At 39.6% G+C, this 22,391-nt stretch overlaps 1 protein-coding gene and 1 pseudogene across 2 annotated transcripts; one reads left to right on the top strand and one right to left on the bottom strand.

Moving 5' to 3' along the window:
• Positions 1–498: 498 nt before the first annotated feature.
• LOC104427573 lies at positions 499–7,245 on the bottom strand (annotated as a pseudogene).
• Positions 7,246–16,819: 9,574 nt separating this feature from the next.
• Positions 16,820–19,677, top strand: LOC108956672. 2 transcript variants are annotated; one of them, XR_001982971.2, is made up of 2 exons: positions 16,820–17,047; positions 18,455–19,677. XR_001982971.2 is itself a non-coding variant. In XM_018866450.2 (2 exons), exons 1-2 carry the CDS (start codon positions 16,877–16,879, stop codon positions 18,827–18,829), a joined length of 507 nt encoding a protein of 168 aa, XP_018721995.2. In that variant the 5' UTR covers positions 16,820–16,876; the 3' UTR covers positions 18,830–19,677. The 2 variants fall into 2 exon arrangements, 1 of the variants encoding a protein (XP_018721995.2); XM_018866450.2 differs by having other exon boundaries at positions 18,494–19,677.
• Positions 19,678–22,391: the final 2,714 nt, after the last annotated feature.

Genomic DNA, 22,391 nt, shown 5'->3' with positions numbered 1-22,391 from the left:
AAATGTACCCAACTCTTTGATTAGTGAGAATCATGAAAGATATATAGCTGTGTAATCTTCCAACGCCTTCTTGATGACACCATCCCCTGGGATTTGGGGAGAAAAAAAGGGGAAAATCCGGTTCCATTAGGAATGTAAGCATCATCGCACTCGTCAAAGCCTGTCGGCAACGAAGGAATATACTAAATGTATGTGGGTAAAGAGACTTCAAAAACATAAGAATCATTCGCAACTTTCATCGTCTCTATTAAATTTAAGCCTTGATAACTTCTATTCAACTGTGTCGATCTCTTTGCTATTTGCGACTTTTAAGTGAAGACAAACTAAAAGAATGGATGACTTGGTATAAATGCCCTGAACATTTTGCTAAGAGAGGCATTTTTGCCCTAAATGAATTGTAATCTGTTGCCAAAATTTATTTTGTTTCTAACTTTGGCTCAAGTGAAGGTATGAAACGCATGACTTATGCAAAGTTCATGAGCGATATTGCACATTCGGTCAAAACTTAAGACCATTTGTTTCATTCTCTCTTGACAAAACATAAGAAGAAATTTTATTCAGAGATCTTAGCCAGTTCAGAAGCTGCACCCTCCCATAAAAATAGGGAAAAAAGAAAGAGCTAGTGATGGAAAAGACGTGGCTTGATACCTGTGTGCCTTTTCATTTTGGAAACACACAAACTTATTGGAGAAATGCTTTCGTTCTTTATTACACCCTGACCAATTTCTTCTGATAACGCTCTTAGGATTGGCGCACTTTCACTTCCAACTTGAATGTCTTCCCCAGTTGAAGTGACAATCCTGAGACTTCAGCAATCGCAAACTTTCCACCATCACTCGATTTTCCCATTGTTTTCATCGTTCTCTGTCCGGATGTTGCTTCTACATCATTGGATAATCCATGCCCTCTCAATCTCGTCATTCTAGTTCCTTTTCTCAATCCTATAATTGTCACCTTATCAATTACCCACTTCTCAATCAGAGCAAATTCCCCATTAACAACTTCTGATCTGACAACAACACCATTCCCTGTTTTCTCACAATAAAACTTCACCAGAGTCCACTTATTTCCTTCCCCTCCCATTTCAACATCCTCTCCATCGTCCAAGAACACTTGTCCTGTGCTATTCCCATGGCTATCAACCACAACTAACAGCTTGAATGGTGTTCTCCGAGCTGCTTCCGTAGTCATGGCCTCTCCTTGCATGGCCAATATATTACCTTCCTTACATGAAGATGAGGATGATCAGGCGGCGCATTGAGCATCACATTCATTCCTGAAGCTGTACTCACTGAATTTGAGTAATTGAAGAGATCAAACCAATTTCCACTTGGAAAATAAGCATCCACGGTTTGGGCACCTGATTTTAGTACAGGAGTCACCATCAGACCCTTACCAATTAAGAATTGGGAATTGATATTGTAAGTCATCGTATCCTCAGGGAATGAGAAAAATAGGGGCCGGGCAATGGGCAGCCCCTTCCTATTTGCCTCATACATCAAGGTATAGAAATATGGGAGCAAGCGATAACGAAGCCCGAGCACCTTCTTGGCGGAAGTGGCAACTGATTTCCAGAGAAAGAGCTCTTGACGAATAGAGTTCTTTTCAGAGTGGTCTCTTGCAAAGGGATAAAAGGCTCCAAGCTGCATCAGTAAAAGCTCTAAAATAAATGCTTAAATATGTATGACAGAAAAACATGATTTACACCTCTATTCAGTCTCTACTATATCTTCTTCCCTTCTGTAGAAGATTGAGATATCTTCAACATAGCATGACGTATAAGCACAAAAGATACCCAAACTTCCCCTCACCGCAAAGCATATTTATATAGTTTATATCTGTCTTCAAAAGGAGGTAAAGAAGGTAAAATTTCCCCTAAAAAAAGAAAAAGAAAATTCTTAAATTCCTAACTCTGAATATTAATTCAGAAAAATCTTAAAGCTCAGTTGCAGAGCTCTTCAGTTAATATAAATTGAGATTAGGCTCAAAAGATTTTACCTGAATCCATCGGTTGCAGAGCTCTTCAGTTGTGTCTCGAGAGAAACCACATATATCAGCTCCTACCATTGGAATTCCAGAAAGCCCAGAATTTAAAATTGCAGGAATTGAGTAAGCCAAGTCATCCCACGTCGCGGCATTGTCCCCAGTCCAGTGTGCAGTGTGCTTGCCAGAGCTCACAAAAGTTGATCTCGAGAGAATGAATGGCCTTTTACCAGTAACATTGACTAAGGCCTTGTTTGTTGCTCTGGCTTCCAGGAGTCCATAAAGGTTATGAGCATCGTAATCTGAAATATTGCCAAAATGATATGATGTCGCAGGAGTAGTATTGTTGTTGATTGGCCGATGAACTCCTAAATTGTTGATTTTGTAGGGGGGGATTGTCAAGAATGGAAGGAAGAGGCGGAGAAGTTATGAAGTTGGACAGCTCATTCATGTCGAGCCATAGGCCATCAAAAGGAAGAACATCATGAAACCTCTTTATCTCACCACCCCAGTAACTCTCACTGGATGGGTGAAGGAAGTCAGGGAAGTACACCGGGCCTGGCCAAACATCACCTAAGTATGGAACTCCCTCGCGTTTAATGAAGATGTCTGCTTGCATCCCCCTGATGTAGGTCCCATATGTCTCGTTCACGCTAATGCCTAGATCACCCATTCAAAAGAAAAGGAAAGTAATATTATGATGACAATTTAGAAAGAAATTAAAAGATCAAGTTTCAACCACAAGCATTTCTGCACTAGTGTACCTGGATCAAGTATCAGGACATATTTTTTACGGTCCTTGTGAAGGCTGCTGACAAATTCTTTCATCTTTTCCACTGGAAAATTGATAGGGTCAAGAGTGAAGTCTTTATATGCATCCATGTAATCGATGTCGGTCCACATAACTTCCAATGGTATATTAGCTTTTGCATAACCAGCTACCACGCCCTCTAAGTCTGCGACATTCTTGTAACCATACCGGCATTGATGAAATCCTAGAAAGTAAATCACAGATACTTTATCAGTAGAACCACATTCCAAACTTGTCAAGCAAAAAGTGCAGAAAAAGCCATCTACCATGAATCAAACTTTGTAAGTGATCTACATCTAGCCATATACCAGGAAAACAGACAATGTTTCTTGAACATCAGTGAGTACTTGTGGTAGGATCAGCTGGGGGTTGGGAAGCAGTGGTTTTCAAAGGAAAATAACACGCAATGTGTCTAAGATTCGTTCCCTATTGAGCATAACAGACACAATTTGTTGAGTGATAGACTAGTGTCATCTTCATGAGAGAATAAACTCATAAAGCAAGTCAAGGGCAATAAACTCAGAATCTTCGATTCCATCCTCTTCAACGCATAATTATGCTCGGAATCTCACATTTACTGCAGAATAAGCTACAGAAGCCGAAGCACAATAGTAAAATCAAATTCATCAAATGTCAGCATCAACAATCGAAACTGGCGTACCAAAGGACCAGTATGGCATTGGGGTCGGCCGGCCAATGAGCTCGGTGTACTGCTCCATGACTGCCTCTGGCGACTGCCCCGGGAAGAAATACAAATCCAACACCCCACCGATCACCTTGTAAGTGATCCTATCGCCAGTGTACACCACGTCCATGCCATTGCTGTTCAGCAACAGAACGCCGTGGCTCGTGCCCGCCCCAACTCCTCCGCCATGGTGACCGCGGCCGCCCACGGATGACCTGACGTCCATGTAAAACGGATGCGACCCGTACAGGTTGACATCGAGGTTCGCGCTGGCGATGTCGGCGTTCCAGAGAGTAAGGGTCTGGTTGGGCAGGAGCCGGAGCGACGGCTTCGTGTGCTCTCCAATACCGTAGAGGGAGGAGCGGCCGGGAGGGAGGGAGGAGGAGAGCTGGAGGTACTGGTCCTTGAAGACGAGGAAGGCCGAGGGGTCGGAGGCGGAGGTGTCGAAGAGGACGTGGCCTGAGGAGCGGCGGGAGACGGCGAAGGAGAAGGGTGTGGTGTTGCGGAGGTCGAAGACGAGGTCGGAGGATGTGGCGGCGGAGAGGCGGCATTGGGAGCGGCAGAGCGGCGGTGGCGGCAGCGGCGGAGTTAGGGTTTGTTCAGGGAGAGCGCGGCGGGGAGGGGTCGGAGGTCGGCGAGGGATGAGGTCGTCGGGGACTTCCCATCGCCGGTGGTCGGCGTCTGCGATTCGGACTCGAAGACGACCGCCCGCTTCGAAGCTGAGACCCATGATGACGGCCAAAATTAGCTATTTTGCGCGTACAGCCCAAAAAAAGCATATTGTAAATTAATCTACGAGATTCATACATCTACATATATACTGTTTTATTTATTAAAATAAGATTTTTTTTTTTTTATGCTCAAGATCATGGACAGCCCCGTAGAGTGCGCGGCACCCCGAAAAAAGCATATTATAAATTAATCTACTAGATTTATATATCTAAAACATATTTACTGCGGTTTTATTTATTAAATCCAATACTTAGTTGTCCACCAATAGATCTATTGTTTCTTTTTTCTTTTACCAATATCGTTAACTATTAAAAATATGGTGTCCACGGATAATTTGTAAATATAGTTCAATTTGATCTCGCCTATGAACTAGCATTAAAATTTGCTTATTTTGTATTTTTGCAATAGCCTTCTTAGAAAAAATTCAAATTTCAAAATATTTCTCCTTTCACGCTTATATATACATATGTACACATTATATATTGTCATTGTGTATTTGATAATTTCTTTTTGTTTCTTTGGTCGATAATTAGAAATTTCGCAATGTAGTGATTTGAAATTTAAATTTTCAAGATAAGAACAACAGTACCATAACTTTCATATGACGTTCACTTAACTATCATATATATATTTCACTCACTTAAGTTTCACATTGAAGTAGAATCGATCATTTAAGTACTACTTTTGACAAATCCTATATGAATCTTTTGCATATAAAAAAATTATTTTTTATTTTCTATTTTCTATTTTTCTATGCGCCAACTTCAAAGGCCTTGCCCTTGATCGAGGGGTGGGGGGCCACAAAGGCCTTGGGTGAGTCATTACGAATTGCAAGGAAGGGCCTTCGTGGTTGGTCGCTCCACTAATAGCAGGGGCATCCCAACCTCATCGGCCTCAAGTGAGGGCTAATGCCCTCGCTAGATAGGGGCGAGGTCGATAGGGGATTTTCTAGCAAGATAAATTATTGATGACACTTAAATGATTGATTTTTCACATTTATGACATTTAATTGAGTGAAAAATTACAAAAATTATCCATGTAAGACAACCGACACCAACATCAAATTTTCTGGTGAGGCAAATTTTTAATGGTGCTTAAGTGATCGATTTTTCAAATTTATGACACTTACAGTAAAGTGAAAAAAAGTTATAGAAAAATTATAGCACTCCTACTATTCTCATCCCTAAAATTTCTTGCAAATATGTTGACCATAAAGATTGCTAACCCAAGATTAAGGTTCTAATTTAGTGATTGACTCCAAACCCGTTGCACTTATCAATTATGCTCGCTCACCTTCCATCCTTATTGGCTTGGGCAACACAATCACATGAGAAAGCCCGCTTCCAACTTTAGGGTGCATTTAGCTCAACGTTGTCAACACCCTTTGGGGCTCCAAAATCTCTTGGGCAAATACAAATGGCGTTTGGAAATTTTTTTACAAAGCTTTGGGGAAATACAATCGTATTTCGAAAGCCTCTAAAGGCCTTTGGTCCAAAGTAGGGTTGGAAGTACTTTGAAATGTCGCAATTCTTGAATGCAAATACAATTTTTTTCCTTCTAAATTTGCCCTTGCTCAATTTTTATGATTTCGAAAATGTCCCCACCTCACAAAATCCCACCGATAAGGGTTTAGGCCGTTGGTGAGGGGCCAAGAAGGCTAGATCTAGCTGTCGGCTTGTGATGCTTGGGTCGCACAACCTTAGGCGAGGTTGCTCGACAGCTACATGAAGCCCCCCGATGATTGGTCAGTGGTAAATTTGGCCTGCTAACAAATAATTTGAGAGTTTTTTTTTTTAAATAGCAAAAGTTCTTTATAAATTATAGTTTTTACTAAACAATATTTAAGTGAATATTGCTTCCCAATATTTTTTTAGAATACACTGCCAAATATTATTTGCATTTTAGAAAACCCTTAAATCCAAAAGTCTTTACATTTTCCCAAAAAATTTACTCCTAAACCAAATTAAACACACCCAATCTAGGTTTAGCACAAATATTCTATGTAATCTATGTTATAGGAAAATTTATTAAACTGATGGATTAGGTCAAAAATGGTTCAATCTCATGTAATACAAATTTAGTGATCCATATTCAGATCCGACTCATATTAATAAAACACTTTCATATTCAACTCAATATAGGAGAACTCATATCCTAACTAATGTAAGAGAAGCAAGCATGAGATCAAGCAAATGTGAGAGAAAGTAAAGAGAGATTCATAGAATAAAGTTGAGTTAAATTTAAGTAAGTTATGGACTCATTAACATCATATTATTTTGGGTTTTATCATTTTAGACTAATTCATGATTCATTTATTAAATATAATTAGTCCATGCAACAACCTAGCCCATCGAATACGGGTTAAGAAAAGGGCCTATAACCTATACTGATAGGTCTCGTTATGAATGGGCTTATGTAATGCCACAGGCCCGATCTCCAGGCCCGGCATTTCCCCACTCGCGTCACTTCTACCCCGTTATGAGCACGGTTTTTCTCGACGTTTTCTACTCTTTTTGCAATTCCTACGTGGTCGGATAATGCTTTTACACAGAGAAAAGCCACTCTCACGAGACGGTCAACTTGCAGAGCTACTACTACTGGCTCTCCATTTCGGGAAAAGGAAAAACAAAAAAAAAACAAGAGAAAAGGGCTTTATCTTAGCAATAGCAGATCGACAAATTCCGACTCTGACCTGGCAACAAGGCGGAGATGCTCGACGTCGGGCCCATAGACGGCGGTCCTGTTGATGAGGCGGAGCTCGGCGGTCAACGTCGTCCCCGACGGGTCAACGGCCGCGGATCCGACCGCGTATCCGTACCCGATGACAACGGGCGTCCCCCCGCCTTCTCCGCCCGGCGCGCTGGCCTCAGACGGACGCGACAGCAGGCACAAGATCAACGGGAAGAGGGAGAGGAGACGGCGGCGGCGGCGGCCATGGCGGTCTCTGTTTCCACCCATATCTTTTTGGTGGGGATCAGGAGGAGACCACGAAGAAGCTCATTTAGAGAGAGAGAGAGAGAGAGATAATGTGGGGGTGAGCTTCAGCTTCATTCGCCAGCCCACCACTGGCAAAAAGCGAAGACGACATGAAATATATTTTCTTTTCTCTGGGGCAAATTGGGGCACGGACGACTGAAAATTTGCTCGTTTTGTGGGCCGTCGCTCACGTGCTTCTCACGTGTTTGTCAATTTCATTTCGATCACGTGCTTTTTTTTTTTTTTTTTTTAAAAAAAAAAAAAAATTGTTCTATTTTTTCCGCCCGTGCTCGCTTACCGATGGAGGAAGACCTCGCGATATGTGGACATCGTCTGGTCTCTGCGTATCGCGATCAATGAGTGAAACCGACGAAAATGCCATTTTTATACGTGGTCTTCAAAATGAGAGTTTTTGAATTTCTAATATTGTTCTTAGTTAAAAAAAAAATTCGTTCTTAGTTTCTCTCTCTTCTTTTGTTGATTATGATATCCTGGGTTTGTATTCTGTATAATAGCATGGGGCACTGCCGCACTGGGGAGGATGGGAAAGAATTCTAGTAGTAGAGAAAGTCTCCGAAAGATCGAAGTGCTACTTTATCTCTATGGATGGTCCTCAAGTTCTATCTAGCCCAATGCAGTCCTCACATCAGCCGACTCAGCAGCCACATGGATATAAAGCTAAGAATTACAGTGTATGTCCCGTGGCTTGCGTATCCTATGATGGGTTAGAGAGTTTTCGGCTCCATGTTGTAGTCTGCATAGAATTTTGTCTCATAAAAGTGGATTGCTGCTGAAAAATCATAGAGGAAGAGAACATGGGAACAAGTTAAATGGCCGATGGGTTCCACGTTTCATGTATCCGATGTAAAATTTTATGAGAAGCGGTCATTTTGTATGGTGAGTGTATGAGAGCTTTCTACCATATAATGCAAAAAGAACTTATCCTTATGAACTTATGCATATGCTCTAGCTTGTGAAGCATATATACCACGCGATGAGTCCTATACTTATGCTAAGAGCTCTTCTAATTGAGGCCTCGAATCCGTAGAGTTATTCTACCTAACGAGTCTCATAACATGACGATGCCTTTACATAAATTAGTTTAACAAAAAATAATCCCAATTCAAAAGATAGTAAATTTTCTCTTAATTCGACAACTAATCATACTTCTGCAATAAGTGAGGCCATAATATATAATGCACTTCAATTGCTCAAATATGAACTCTTCTAAACATTTATCCAGTCTGAAAATTGGATAAATATCAGAGGTTATTCTTGCAGCTTTCCATTTTTTGATTTCAAACCTTTGGCTCTACATAGTTATGTTGGTCCTTCAAATTCAACCTCATATAAGGAAATGTGAGCAAATCCTTCTAGTTCACAATGGACACATTAGAGCTTTAAGTCGGAAATTATCTTGGTGTTTATCATAAATCAGCATTTAGATTCTCCGAAAATGAGTTTAGGAGACAATGACATATTGAAATGAATGCTTCATTAGCTCAAATATGCTTTCAACATACATAAATCAAATTAAAAATAAAATGGATCAATTTTGATGGGCCATTTCTGTATGCTCTCTTTTATATTCATATTTCGATATTTTCAAAATAAATTTGTGTGTAATCTTTTTTTTTTTTTGTAATCTTAAAATTATATTAGAAAAACATATCACGCACTCATTTGTGGAATTATTGAGAATGGGTAAAAACAACCATGCGCTAATATGGAGTTACTCATTGTATAGATAGATTTGGTATATAAAAGATAATATTTAACAAGCTGTACAAAGAAGAAATGAACTATTTTTTTCTAAGCAAAGTTCGTGCTATTTGCCAATCGTTTAAGAAGCAGGGTGCATTTACTTTAATGTGAACCTATGCATGGTAAGAAATATTACTCGATAACTTTCTTATAATTTTTTGTAAGGTGCTGCTGTGGTGAGTCTGGTGACGGTACGGTTATTCCTAACGGTGCCATTTTGACCACACACTAAATGGAAATGCAATTGGCAGGCAACTGTTGCATCCTAAGGATTCTCTCTCTCTCTTTCCCCTCTGCAAAGTAGTGCAGTGTAGTGCAGAGTAACAAGGAAAGTCAATGTGGGGCCTCAAGTACCCAAATCTTTTTTTCACCGAGGGATCTTGTTGATATCCTACTAGACCGGACAAGCAAGTCATCCAGTATCCTTGACAAAATACATGGTGCAAACTACACCATCACTTTTCCAAAGGTGATGGTACCATCAGCTTATCATTTTCGCTTGTTGTATTTACTACATACACCTAATAACCATGTTTAAGTAATCATTTGGGATACACATTGCCAAGTTTGCACAAAAAAATAAACTATAACATATTCCAGACACAACTAGTTCTATTTTTTTTTTTTTTGTCTCACTAGTGAAACATGTAATATGAATCTCAAGCAATGGTCAAGTTAATCCCCGAGGTAATGTCAAGCTTGGCATACCTTTTTTGTCATACTTTTATCTTATCAACAAAATTACAACAAAGATCTCCATAAATATGTTGCTTTGAAGTGTTATAGATATTTCTAATTGATTCATAAGAATTGCCAAAGTGATAAATTCTCAAATAGCCATATATTATTCTTTTGATCAACAATATATCAAGTAACCCGCCATATATTTAATCTTGTCCAGCTGAATGAAGCTTAGATAATATGTGACCTCATTTTTCCACCTTAAGTGGATGTTATTTGGGTTTACAAACCACCTATTACACATGTATATCTATTGGAAATAAGAATGAGATTTCAAATCGACTTGAAATGCTTGCGTTGGACACATGCAATAACTTTTCATATAAAGTTAGCAATATACTCGAACACAAACAACAAGATGCGCCATATTCTTCATATGTAATATAGAAGAGTTCAAATTTTAGTACTATAGAACATGTTCTATCATCATATTAGCCTTTAGAACAAGTAAAATATTGTTGTTTCTCTGAAAATAATATTTTCTTGAGAGTTTATACACAATTCTGTGAAGAAAACAAGAGACTGTACTATAAAATGTTATTGAGTTATTATATATGTTTAATTTATTTAAGAGGAAGTTTACCTTTCTCTCTTTATTTATGTATTGTCAAAAATCTCAAAACAATATCTTAGGAAAGATAATAAAATTAGGAATTGCATGGCTGTTAATTCTATCATCTTTTAATTTTCTTTTTGCACAAAAAGATTAGCTTTCGGTTTTTTTACAATTAGACCGAATTTGCGTAAGATAATCATCCAATCAGTCTTAAAACTATTGCACGGCTGTTAATTCTATCATAAACTTTTTAATTTTACTAGTTTAGCTATAAACCTTTTGATTATATTCTAATGTAGATTTTCAGCCTAATCTTTGCTTGCTCGAACGCCTAGATGGCCACCGCCTGCCGAAATGGACTGGCTCTCTGCCATCATATATAGTATAGCTGACAATTTGATATAGAAAATTTTAGACAAAATGGCCCCATTTTACATTATCTTTTTAAATATTTTTAGTTTTTTACTTTCATTTTTTTTTTTTGTTTTCTACCATTTATCTTGTTTAGATAAACTTGCAGCACCCTCCTTTAATTCTGTCCTCCTATCCTCAACTTAGAACTTCAAGAACTTATTCCCTTATGTGCCCAAGCCAGAGTTCATCTTGACGCCACTCATCGACCCCCAAGTGCCCGCTGGCATTCCCTGCTTGAAAAGACTCAGCGTCCTAGGCTCCGGGATCGGATTTTTCGAAGTTGTCGAGCAACAACCTCGTGCTGCACCGCCTCTTCAACGGAGCTCCGAAGTCGGTATATAGACCGGGCACGCCACTGCCTCGGGACCCTACGAGATCACGATCGTCTTCCTCTCTAGACCTCGCGTGCACTTCACCTGCCCAGACCCTAATCCTTCCACATTGCTCGCCTCGCTCTCTCGAAACATCAAAGTGGAGTCAATCACAACATTCAAAGAAAAATTCTGGGCGACTTCAGAGTAGTTGAATATAAAATAGAAAAGAGAGTTGAGGAATTTTCGATTATTTCGATATATTGAATTGAGTACATGGAAAGCCTATTTATGGGTTTAGATAGAGAAAATCAAAAGAAATCAAATCAGATTTGTATAATCAAAAGAAAAATTGAAATAAGTGGAAATATCATAAATATCTCTAAGACATATCTCAATACTCTAATATTGCTAACAGGAGTTGTGCATGCTCCAGGTTCCACGCCGTCGTGGCCAAGATGATCGCCAAAAAAAGGCTGAGTTTAATTGCTCTCTGGAATCTTTCCAATCAACGGTAAGTGCAACTACATTAATGTATAATTGGAAAGAAATGCGGGTCGATATAACGAACATAACTTCCAAGCGAATAAATAGAGATTTATCTACATGCCATAAGGCTTTATTGGGTACATCTAATAGTCATGTTTCATATTTTGAATTTGCTATCGATCTATTCACCCATCAAAATCATTGATAATCTAGCGGTCTAGATTTTAATTTTTTTTTTCAACTAATTAAGTAATCACCAAAGGGATGTATATGGTCATGTTTCTAGAGAAATGAGCTCTAATAAAACTTGCCATTGATAATATCTTAGAATGAGAATTTGTCAAATGCAAATTGGGCAAGTGTATCCACACCAATAATGAACATGACTAATTACTTACCTATTTATAGAGCCCTTCATCTTTTAGTACTGCACGGCACAGCCAACTGACTTTTTTCTTCCTTTTTACTAGTCCTTTGAGTGCTTCAAAGCAAGTCCTAAGCGATGCAGACGAAACAAAGTTTTAGGCATCATATCTCACTCGCATCTATGGAATTCTCCTTTGACATCAATCCAACAATCATATCTCACATACTCCAACCTTGCATCATGTAATTAAAAGTTGGATCAGTGATTCACCAAAAAAAATGCTTCCGCCCTGGTAAGATCTCTCTCTCTCTCTCTCTCTCTCTCTCTTTCTCATGTTGATTATGATATCTTGGTTTTTTCTTTTCCTATATAACAGCAAAGTCTCCATAAGATTGAAGTGCTACTTTATTGCTACGGATGGTCCTCAAGTGCTATCTAGCCCAATGCAGTCCCACATCGGCCATCTCAGTAACCGCATGGCTATGAAGCTATAGATTACGGTGGACGTCCCCGTGCATATCCTATGGTGGGTTAGAGAGCGCGAGGTTGGCTTTGGTTCCATGTTGTAGTCCGCGTGGAATTTTGTCTCATAAAAGCGGACTGTTGATTAACAATCATAGAGGAAGAGAACATGGGAACGAGTTAAATGATCGATGGTTTCCACGTTTCATGTATCTGATATGGAGTTACTTATTGTACATAAAGATTTGCTATATAATAGCAAATATTTAACAAGTAGTACAAATATGAAATAAACTATTTCTCTTAAGCAAAGTCCATGCGTTTTGCCATTCCTCTTAGAAGCAGGGTGCGTTTACTGCGTTTACTTTGTTTAAACATGAACCTCTTCATGGTTAAAAAATTACACGATAACTTTTTTGTGCTTTTGACTATTTACTATATACACCTAATAACCATGTTTGATATAATTGTTGTTGGCTACCAACGATCCAACGGCTGGCATTTAAATTTTCCCGCATAGTTAAGTAATCATTTGGGATACACATTGCCATGTTTGCACAGAAAATAAATTATAACGGAACCAACCAATTATACTATTTCCCATCAACTTCAACTCGTGTGGATAGCGGTTGCCGTATTGTGATGATTTCCTTTAAGGCAGATTTCTATGTCTACATCCTAACCGTACAATTATAGTCGATTGTAGCATGAGCTGTATATTCTGCTTAACTTAGCTGAATTAGCATATGCCACCATCTTCCTCTCAAAGTTACTGCCACCCAATCACTATAAAGGATGCCATAACATATGACTCATTCATACATTTTCTATCAGGCCAATAATATGCATATGTATTGTTTAATGTCTAGCCCTCAATCCTCTACTGCCTTGGATTTGTTTTTATAATGAATAATTGCTTTGGTACTCTAAAAGACCTCAACAACCCTATCTTATTTTAATGATTGTATAGTTCTCGAAGTACTTATTATCCATGACAGTTGGATCCTTTACAAATTTAACCTCAAATAATATAACCTCAAACAATATCCTATTATACGCTTATCAACCTCACATAATACACTTGATGAAAAAATACAATATTAATCTTAACATAAGGGAAACTCACATAGCTTTCATTTTTCGCACTCTAATTTTAGAAGCTCAATCTCCCCTACTCTCCTTAAATCAATCAATTTGATATCCTTTTCTTTTTTTTTTCCTTTTTTTGGTTCTTGATCTTCCTTTTTGTCGGTGGCTAGCCACCAACAGTACCCACAGAGGGCTGGGCAAGGGTCGCCCACGCCAGACACAGGCGAGGTGACCCTCACCCTAGGGCCATCCACAAGGGTTAGACGACCTTGTCAGCTGTTGGTAAGGGCTGACAAGAGACTGCAAGCCCCCGCCTATCGCGAGTGGGGCCACCCTCACCAGATCAGCCTCGCCTACCCCTGGAGAGGGCTCGACCACCCTTGCCAATGGGCGATGACCCTCACCATTGCTAGTAAGGGTTGTCGAGGCCTTGCCAACCCTTACCAATAGCCAGTGAGGTCACCCAGCCCTCTCTAGCCACGAGCAAGGGCCCACCTCATGGATGGCCCTATGATGAGGATCCCCTCGCTTGTGGCCGGCATGGGTGGCCCTCACTGACAAGGGAAACCCTTGCCCAGCCCTCCGGCCACCAGCAAAGAGGAAGAAGAAGAACCCAAAAAAAAAAAAAAAAATGAAGAAAAAAAGGGAAAAATATCAAATGACGAAAATATCCCTTATCACTAGAAAGTTAGGTTCTTATTTGAAACATATATAACCACTTCGAACCTTTATTTAAAACAAATATAACCAATTTAGGTCCTTATTTGATACAAGATCCACTTTAGACTGTTATTTGAGAAAGTGATGACATTTTAAGTTCTTATTTGAAACAAAGTCCACTTTATGCACTTATTTGAGAAAATGATGACATTTTGGGTTTTTTTTTTTTTTTTTTTTTTGGAATTTGCCCTATTAAAACGAAAGAAATAATTAATTTCTTAATAATTTATGAATTGATGACTGTTAAAAAGTCGTTATAATATAATAGATAGTTTATGAAGAAAAAAATCAAAAACCATTACACGGCCATTATAAAGCCCGTATACAACCGTTATGAAATTGATTGCAATCAAGATCATTACATAAACATAATTAAACCATTATAAAATGTTACAAATCTATTATAGAATAATGGCTTTCATGACTATCGTAATTTCTATAATAAAAAATACTTTCAATTATTTTTAAACGGTTGAAATATCCAACAAAAATTCCATAATGGCGATAAGTGCCTAAGAGGGAGATTTTATTGATAATAAAATTTTGTGATGGTGACAGAGACATCAAGAGATGAAGAGCTCACACTCTTAAAAATAGCATAAGGGCCTAAGAGGGAGAGTTTATGCTAGCTTACAAAAAAATAACTAGTGAAAATTCAAAATAAGAACATTAAGTGCCTTCATTTTTTCAAATAAGAACTTGAAATGTACCTTATGTCAATTGTAATTAGATAAAAACGCCCATCATTGGTCAATTACCAGAGAAATTACTTCACTCAAGGTAACGCTCGCTCTCTCTCTCTCTCTCCCTCTCTGTCTCCGTCTCTCAACGATGTTGTATTTTGTTCTGATCAATAGCATTAAGTCAATGGATGAAGGGAGGAGGAAAGAATCATCCTGAACTGATGGACCGCGTGACTTCATCTTTCTAAGGTACCAAATACAAAGCTGCCAATAGCACCTAAATCACGTTTTGTTTAATCTAACTTTTGAAATAATTTCTTGTACTCGATTTTGACCACCGATCTAACTTTCATAATACGCTCTTGTCGGAGTAGGGAAGAGTGGCTTGTAGCTTGTTCGATCGCACCAAATTTCGCAAGTCGAGCAAAGCCACCACGTCTAGTGACCCTCCATTAATCCTAACTCCTTTTCACACGGGAGTCGTTGAAGGTGGTAAGCTTGCATGGGTTCTACGTCGTCCCATGGAGCTGCAATTTGTATGTGTTAAAGCGCATCTTCAACAAACAGAGCCAATTTAATAATCCTATTGGTATCTTGCACCACTTATCTATTGCATTTATATGCTCTTTTTGTACGTATAATCTCCCTCCACATATAAATTTTATAAAGATGTTGCATTTTCTTTCCCTCAACCCCTCCGCTTAGATTCCCCTCTTGAAGATCCTAGAATATGTATATAGGACTAGAGCCGTCGAGGAAGAGGCCCAAAACAAAGACCCTCTCATATGTTTTTTTTTTTTTTCATCCAAAATCCGACCTGACACACCTTACTAGTGCTCATGGCCGCTGCCGGCCCGACCAGCCCAACAGAGATCACCTACTATACTTAAAGGGAGGCTAGCACATGACCCCATTACCATGACCCCCGCACTTAAGACGCGTTAGCAACGCAGAGGTTCGAACTTGCGACCTCAGCGATGAAGAGTAAGGCCTTTACCGGTGCAGCTGCCTCTCACATGTTTGTGCGTGTAGATAGAGAGAAAGAGAGTTAGGATTTTTGGAGTCGCTCTGCTTGCTTGGTCCATCGGAGAGAAGGCCAGACGACATTCCAAGGAGAGTAGCAACCGGAGCTGGCAGGCGACAGGGACATTGGCAGAGAGAGTCGTCGGCGAGAAGCTAAAGTTGGAGGGGGCTTTCAAGAAGACAAAGGTGCCGCCTCGTCAGCGTCCTCTTCAACTTCATTTTGTACAAGCTCAATCTCACTATCGACGTCAATCAAGTCCTGGACAAGCATCCTGATACAAATTATGACAGTTATTCTATAATAATTTTGTTAACGATTTCTGTTCACTATGAAACGATTGTAGCATTTGCATAATGTTTTATAACAACTCTTTAATAGTCGGGTAATGCTTTTGATATATTTCTTTATGAACCTTTTTCATAATGGTTATATAACAGTTATCTGTTAATTATCAATAAATTTATTAGTCTCTTTTTAACGATTTTCTTTTCGTTTGAATGTAAACTTCAAACCACAATTCTTAACAATATATCAAATTAAAAAGACAATTTTTCCCCTTTTTTCTTTTCTTTCTTCGTTGAATTATATAAATTGTTCATATTCTTTCTATTATTCTGTGCAAAATATAAAATAAAAAGAAAGCATGTTATTTCTTAGGAAAATAGCTGTTTTTCATATTTCATGGAACGGAATTGTCTTAAAAATAGTGTAGTGCTTGCATGCATTAGATAATTAATTTATTTTCTCATATTTTTTAATGGATTTTCAACAATCATTATTTTTCTTATTATTAATATAATTCCAAAAACATTGCTTTCAAAAACATTATTGGGGTCCCGGTGCTCGTTAAGCTATAGTATGGTTATTAAAATTTTCACAATATTCAAAGTCTTAGCAGAAAAGTAAAAAGTTATTTTTGGATATTTAAAATGTAAAAAATAAAAAACAAAAAAAAAACAAAAAACAAATACGACCATAATTTTAGGAAGTAGCCGTCTTCTTTCGTGAGAGAGAGAGAGAGAGAGAGAGAGAGAGAGCATCACAGGCAGGAGCGCACCCGGAGAAGACGATGGCGTGGGTCGTGGTGGCTTCATCGCGAACCCACTGCTCTCCTCTCCGCTCCGACGGGACGCGGTCGGCGTCGAGCAGACGACCCAGTTCGCTCTCCTGGGCTTCTTCGTTCACGACTGCGGACCTCAGGGCCTCGCTCTCCGTCGCCTCTAAACCCGCTCTTCCCAAGGTAAACGCCGAACTCGTTCATCCCCCACCCGTTCTTGACTCCTTCGCATCGCTCCTTGCAAATCTCACACGAAAAATGAGAAATGGGTCGACTGATTAGTTAATGATGACACTGTTTCCGGCTGGAACGTTGTCGGGTAACGTGAAAGCTTATTCCTTTTACCCAAAAGTGAGTGCAAGGTTGGAGCTTTGTCATTTCTTAGGGTGAAACCAGTCAAACCCTTTCAATTTGTTGCTCTTAGTCTTAGATGATGATGATTGGTTGGAAATCTTATGCTCCTGAGTTGTTTGTGGAATCATTGGAGATTGGGTTGCAATGGTCGATGGAAACTCAGCTCAGCCATTGAATTGGATTGCAAAGGTTTTGTTTGAGACTGCAGTCGTCGTTCGCAGCAAGACTCATGGTTAAGGTTGCGAATCGGTTCGATTTTCTTTCTAGAAACCGTCCTGTCCAAGAGTGCGCTTGAAATTCGTAGTTTCTGCGAGCACGATACTGTTGGAAAGTTGAATTGTGCAGCTAAAAGCCAGCACATGTGACCTTGTTGACCAATTCGTCAGAAAAACCGGGGAGAGAGACTTGCTCGTGTATAAGGTGGATCCCTTGGAGCCTCAGTGGCATAGAGAATGGCTTACACACCTTTAAAATGAATAGATGAAAATGTTCTGTGAAGTGTCTGGCTGCTGCTTTGAAGAATTCCAGTACACCCTGCTTACTGTACAGTTGCAGACTAGCAGGATGACATTTGATTCGCGGTCAGTGAACCTACATTAAAAAGACTTTAACCTCCCTAATGATTGTAAAATTGGGATGTCGCAATTCTTTGTACTTTTTATTCGCAATAGCTCATCGTTTTCCTCTACTCAAGACGCTTCTAGTTGTCAATCAGTTGGGTGTTGATCTAACTTATGGTACCTCAATTTAAAATGTCCAGGTTCCTGTATTTATTATTCACACAAAAGTGAAAGAACATTAATTTGTTTCATTGGTTTTTTTATCTTGAAACTTTGCACGTGTATCTGTGAGCATAGATTCTATCTCAGGATCATTGTTACAGCTGCCTTTCCCAACATCCAGGGCAGCTCCAGGGTGAAGTTTCTTGACATAGCTTGTGATGAGGTTTCTTAAGATGCTAATTGCTGAAGTTTTTACCTGGATATTAGGTGAAGGACTGGTTTCTAGTCTCTGGCACCTTTTCGGGACCAGCTCTGGCAACTAATTGAAAGTCCTGCTTTGTCATTGACTATTTTAAGGATATTTTCTGGAAACTTCTCTTTCTTTTTCTTTTTTTTTTTCATGTCTCTGAGTATCTGTTTTGGATGTCGAAACATGCATGGTGCCAATTTGTGTAGAAACTGTATCATGTTGTGTAGATGATTATTTTGAAGCTGAACTACTTTTTTTAAACAGATAGTTCACTAATGCTACGTGTGCTCTCTGATCCCGTAGAGGGAGGAGCGGCCGGGAGGGAGGGAGGAGGAGAGCTGGAGGTACTGGTCCTTGAAGACGAGGAAGGCCAAGGGGTCAGAGGCAGAGGTGTTGAAGAGGACGTCGCCGGAGGAGTGGTGGGAGACGGAGAAGGAGAAGGAGGTGGCGCTGCGGAGGACGAAGACGAGGTCGGAGGAGGTGGCAGCGGAGAGGTGGCATTGGGAGTGGCAGAGCGACGGTGGGGGAGCTAGGGTTTGTTCGGGGAGAGAGCAGTGGGGAGGGGAGGGAGATCGGCGAGGGATGAGGTCGGCGGGGACTTCCCATCGGCGGTGGTTGGCGTCTGTGATTTGGACTTGAAGACGACCACCCGCTTCGAAGCTGGAACGAGACCCATGATGACGTAAGCCAAAGTTAGCTACTTTGCATGGATGACCGAAGAAAAAAGCATATTATAAATTAAAATACAAAATCTATATATATCTAAATATATCTGTTATATATATACACTAGTAAAATTAAAATTATTACCACGAAAATCCTAAATTGTTGTACCCACAATGAATTTATAAAAACTTTTTTTTTAATCACTAAAAACCTCATACTACTGAGAAAATATTAGGTGTAGGTATGATAATCATGATTCGTTTATTTCTTCTCTTTCAGTGTTTTGTTCCTTTTATTTTTGCCTTCTAAGGCCAAAGACGACGCTCACCCCATGGATTGCAATGGAAAACCATAGACAACCCACTAATGAGCATGTCGACGCTTATCCATGGTCGATGTCGGCATCGTTCAAGCATGCTATTGATCCCCTGGGTATCCATCTTTCCCTTCCAACCATGGACATTGCTTGCGGCCAGCTATGGACGATTGGCTCACGAGCAACGCTAATGCTCATCACAAGTCATTCGTCGCCCTTGTCATTTGCAACCTCAAGCCCTCCTTTGCCAAATTTGGTGAGGGCGACTCTCATCTTAGCCACAAGGGTCGAGCCCTCATCGAATTTGACAAAAGCGACCCTCGTATGTGGCTGACAAGGGTTGCAACACCCTTCTCGGCCCTCAATGATGTCATGGCCACGGGCCAAAGGGAAAGAAAGGAAAAAGAAGAAGAAGAAAGAAATGATGAAGAAGAGAAACAAAGTGCCAAAGGAGAGAGATGGAGAGATTCCAATTTTCTAATGGAGCGGGACCATAGTGCCTCTTTTCATCCACTAAATGGGCTCGTGCATTGATGACATGGCTATTATAGCTGCACCTAATATTTTTTTTTCAAATTAGTATATTTGTAATAAATTTACTCCAAACTTTATGACAATTATACTCTTCGTTAGTTTCCATTAGATTGGATTAATTCCACAAAATACAACAAAATTGTCATTCCCAGATCCTTGAACGTGTGCCCATCCCTCACCTTGGTTGATTTATAGCAACATCACAGGACGCATCGCCGACCCTTTCATTCTAATACGCATGCGGAAGCAGATAAAAATTCCCAAACAATAAAATAATGGGATAGAAAATGTCATGCCTCGATCCTTGGGCATGCACACATCCTTCTACTCGGTCGATTTTAGAAGCGATATTCCAGGACTATGTATCGCCGACCCTTTCATTTATTAAGCACATGCGGAAGCAATTATAAATCCCTAGACAATAAAACAATGGGATAGAAAAGCAGGCAATATTTTTCATATTGAAATCTACAACCAAACCTTTATACATGACATTAGACAGAGCACTTCACAAAACTATTCACAACTTCAAAGTCTCACTCTATCTACACATATATAAAGGGTTCACCAAAAGATGGGATTTCAATCCTCATCTGGGTCATACTTAGGATCATCCTAATCCTCTTCTGACTTTTCTTCACTGAGCTCACATCCTTCAAGCTCTTCATCCTTTTCCGGCTCATCGTCCTCTTCTGGTTCCTCCTCCACAGGCTCATCTACGGGCCTAAAATGATGTCCCACAACCGGGATGAGACTACGTCTCAGCAAGTTCTACCCCCACCAAGACTCGATTAGGAAACCAATACGCTAACCGGGCTGTCTATGCACACACGAGTCAAAGGACTTACCTTGGCCTCAGATTCCACCTGCATATTAGCACAGATCAAATAGGCATCCAAGCAATCACATCACTGGTTGAAGCATCGATCAAATCAACCAAGTCGATTACACACCAACAGGACCACTCACGGTCATTTCCATTCAATCAATCAATTCACAACATCAGATCAAAACAATGATCAATCGACCTAATCGATTACATGTCAACGATGACCATTCCCCGGCCAATTCAATTCAATCAATCAATAAATGACAAACGGATCAAATCATATCGGCGATTCCATCTATACTCGATAATTAATCTCAACATTCCAATTCAACATTCCCACTCAAATATAGGCTTAAGGCGCTAGAGGTGACCCCAACATGAAATCTTGTCATCGTGCGGTACTTAGTCTTTGACCACAAATAACAATAGTATAAGGCACTAGAGGTAACTCACACGAAGTCTCGCTATCGTGCAGTACTTAGTCCTTCACTACAAAAGCAATAGTACAAGGCGCTGGAGGTGACTCACACGAAGTCTTCTACTTGTGTAGTACTTAGTCCTTTACTACAATAAGCAATGGTATAAGGCGTTAGAGGTGACTCACACGAAGTCTTCTACTTGTGTAGTACTTAGTCATTTACCTGATCATGATCCATTGGTTTCCCTTAACACAACACACATCACATCACATCAACTTCCAATAATCATCTTGCTTCAACTATAAGCCAACACACGATTAATCCCTCACGGCCCAATGACATTGCGCCTCGCACTTAACTTCCTCAATTAAAGTAATCTATTGGCTTCATTTCTTTGTATTAAAAATACCCGATAAAATATCGTGCATAGGCACATGGCTGGCCTTAGCTAAAATATAATATTTTCCTTTCCATAACTCCCACCTTTTCTGCAATCCATTTAAATATTTTTGGCATTATCAACTGATGCACAATTATTTTTCAATTAATAACCAAAGATTATTCAGTTAAAGAATAATTCCCCATTTCACAAATAATTCAATTCAGCACAAAATAAAGCTCAATTAAATAAACGGACTGCGCCACGACAATCAGCACAAAATTCTAGTTGTCGACCATCTCAACCTTAATTTCCGAAATTTAATTAATTAATTAATTAATTTCAAAAATTAATTAATTAATTAATTTCAAAAATTAATAATCAATTACAATAAATCCAATTTAGCTCAAATTGGAGCTCAATTAAATAAACGAACTTCACCACGATCATCAACATAAAATTCCGGCCACCTGACCATCCGGTTGAATTTTTGGAAAATAATTAATTAATTAAATTAATTTCGAAAAATAATATTTAACTACTAAAAATTCCAATTATGCCTGAATTGCCAAATTGAAGCCCGATAAGGGTTGGGAAAAATCCCGAGCTACCTTCAATAAATAGTAGACCGCGTCTACTTACTAAATGCACACTTAATTTGTCTAATTCACATCACAATTGACTAATAAACGCTAATCCATACTAATCTAACTACCTAAACCTAATTAATTAAAACTAATCAACCCTTAAGCATCATTATTCTACTAAATAAGGATTAGTGAGATTACTCACCGGAATCGCGCGCAAATCAGACCAATCCGACGGGGACGACACGAGGGTCGTTTCTTCCCAAAGCAACTCATGGATCCGGGGCTCGGAAACGGCCTAAAACGGCCCACGAACTTGCTGGAAACCCACTCGATGGGTTGTTGCTCTGGATGACCGGGGCTGGTCTAGTGGCTGAGAGGGCGAGGCAAGGTCAGAGGAGGGTGAGAGGAGCTCCGGTGAGGCCGAACGGTGGCCGGACGGAGCTGGACAGCGCTCTTGTGGCTTCCTCA

Source organism: Eucalyptus grandis, chromosome 5, assembly GCF_016545825.1.
Source record: "Eucalyptus grandis isolate ANBG69807.140 chromosome 5, ASM1654582v1, whole genome shotgun sequence".
Lineage (NCBI taxonomy): Eukaryota > Viridiplantae > Streptophyta > Magnoliopsida > Myrtales > Myrtaceae > Eucalyptus > Eucalyptus grandis.
This window is presented reverse-complemented; position numbering and strand designations above follow the sequence as displayed.

Excerpts from the sequence above, each read along its gene's own strand:
- LOC108956672 (XM_018866450.2), top strand. The coding sequence starts at position 16,877 with ATGGCGTGGGTCGTGGTGGCTTCATCGCGAACCCACTGCTCTCCTCTC. Across the intron at positions 17,048-18,493 it reads CTAAACCCGCTCTTCCCAAG|AGGGAGGAGCGGCCGGGAGG; the intron begins GTAAACGCCGAA and ends CTGATCCCGTAG.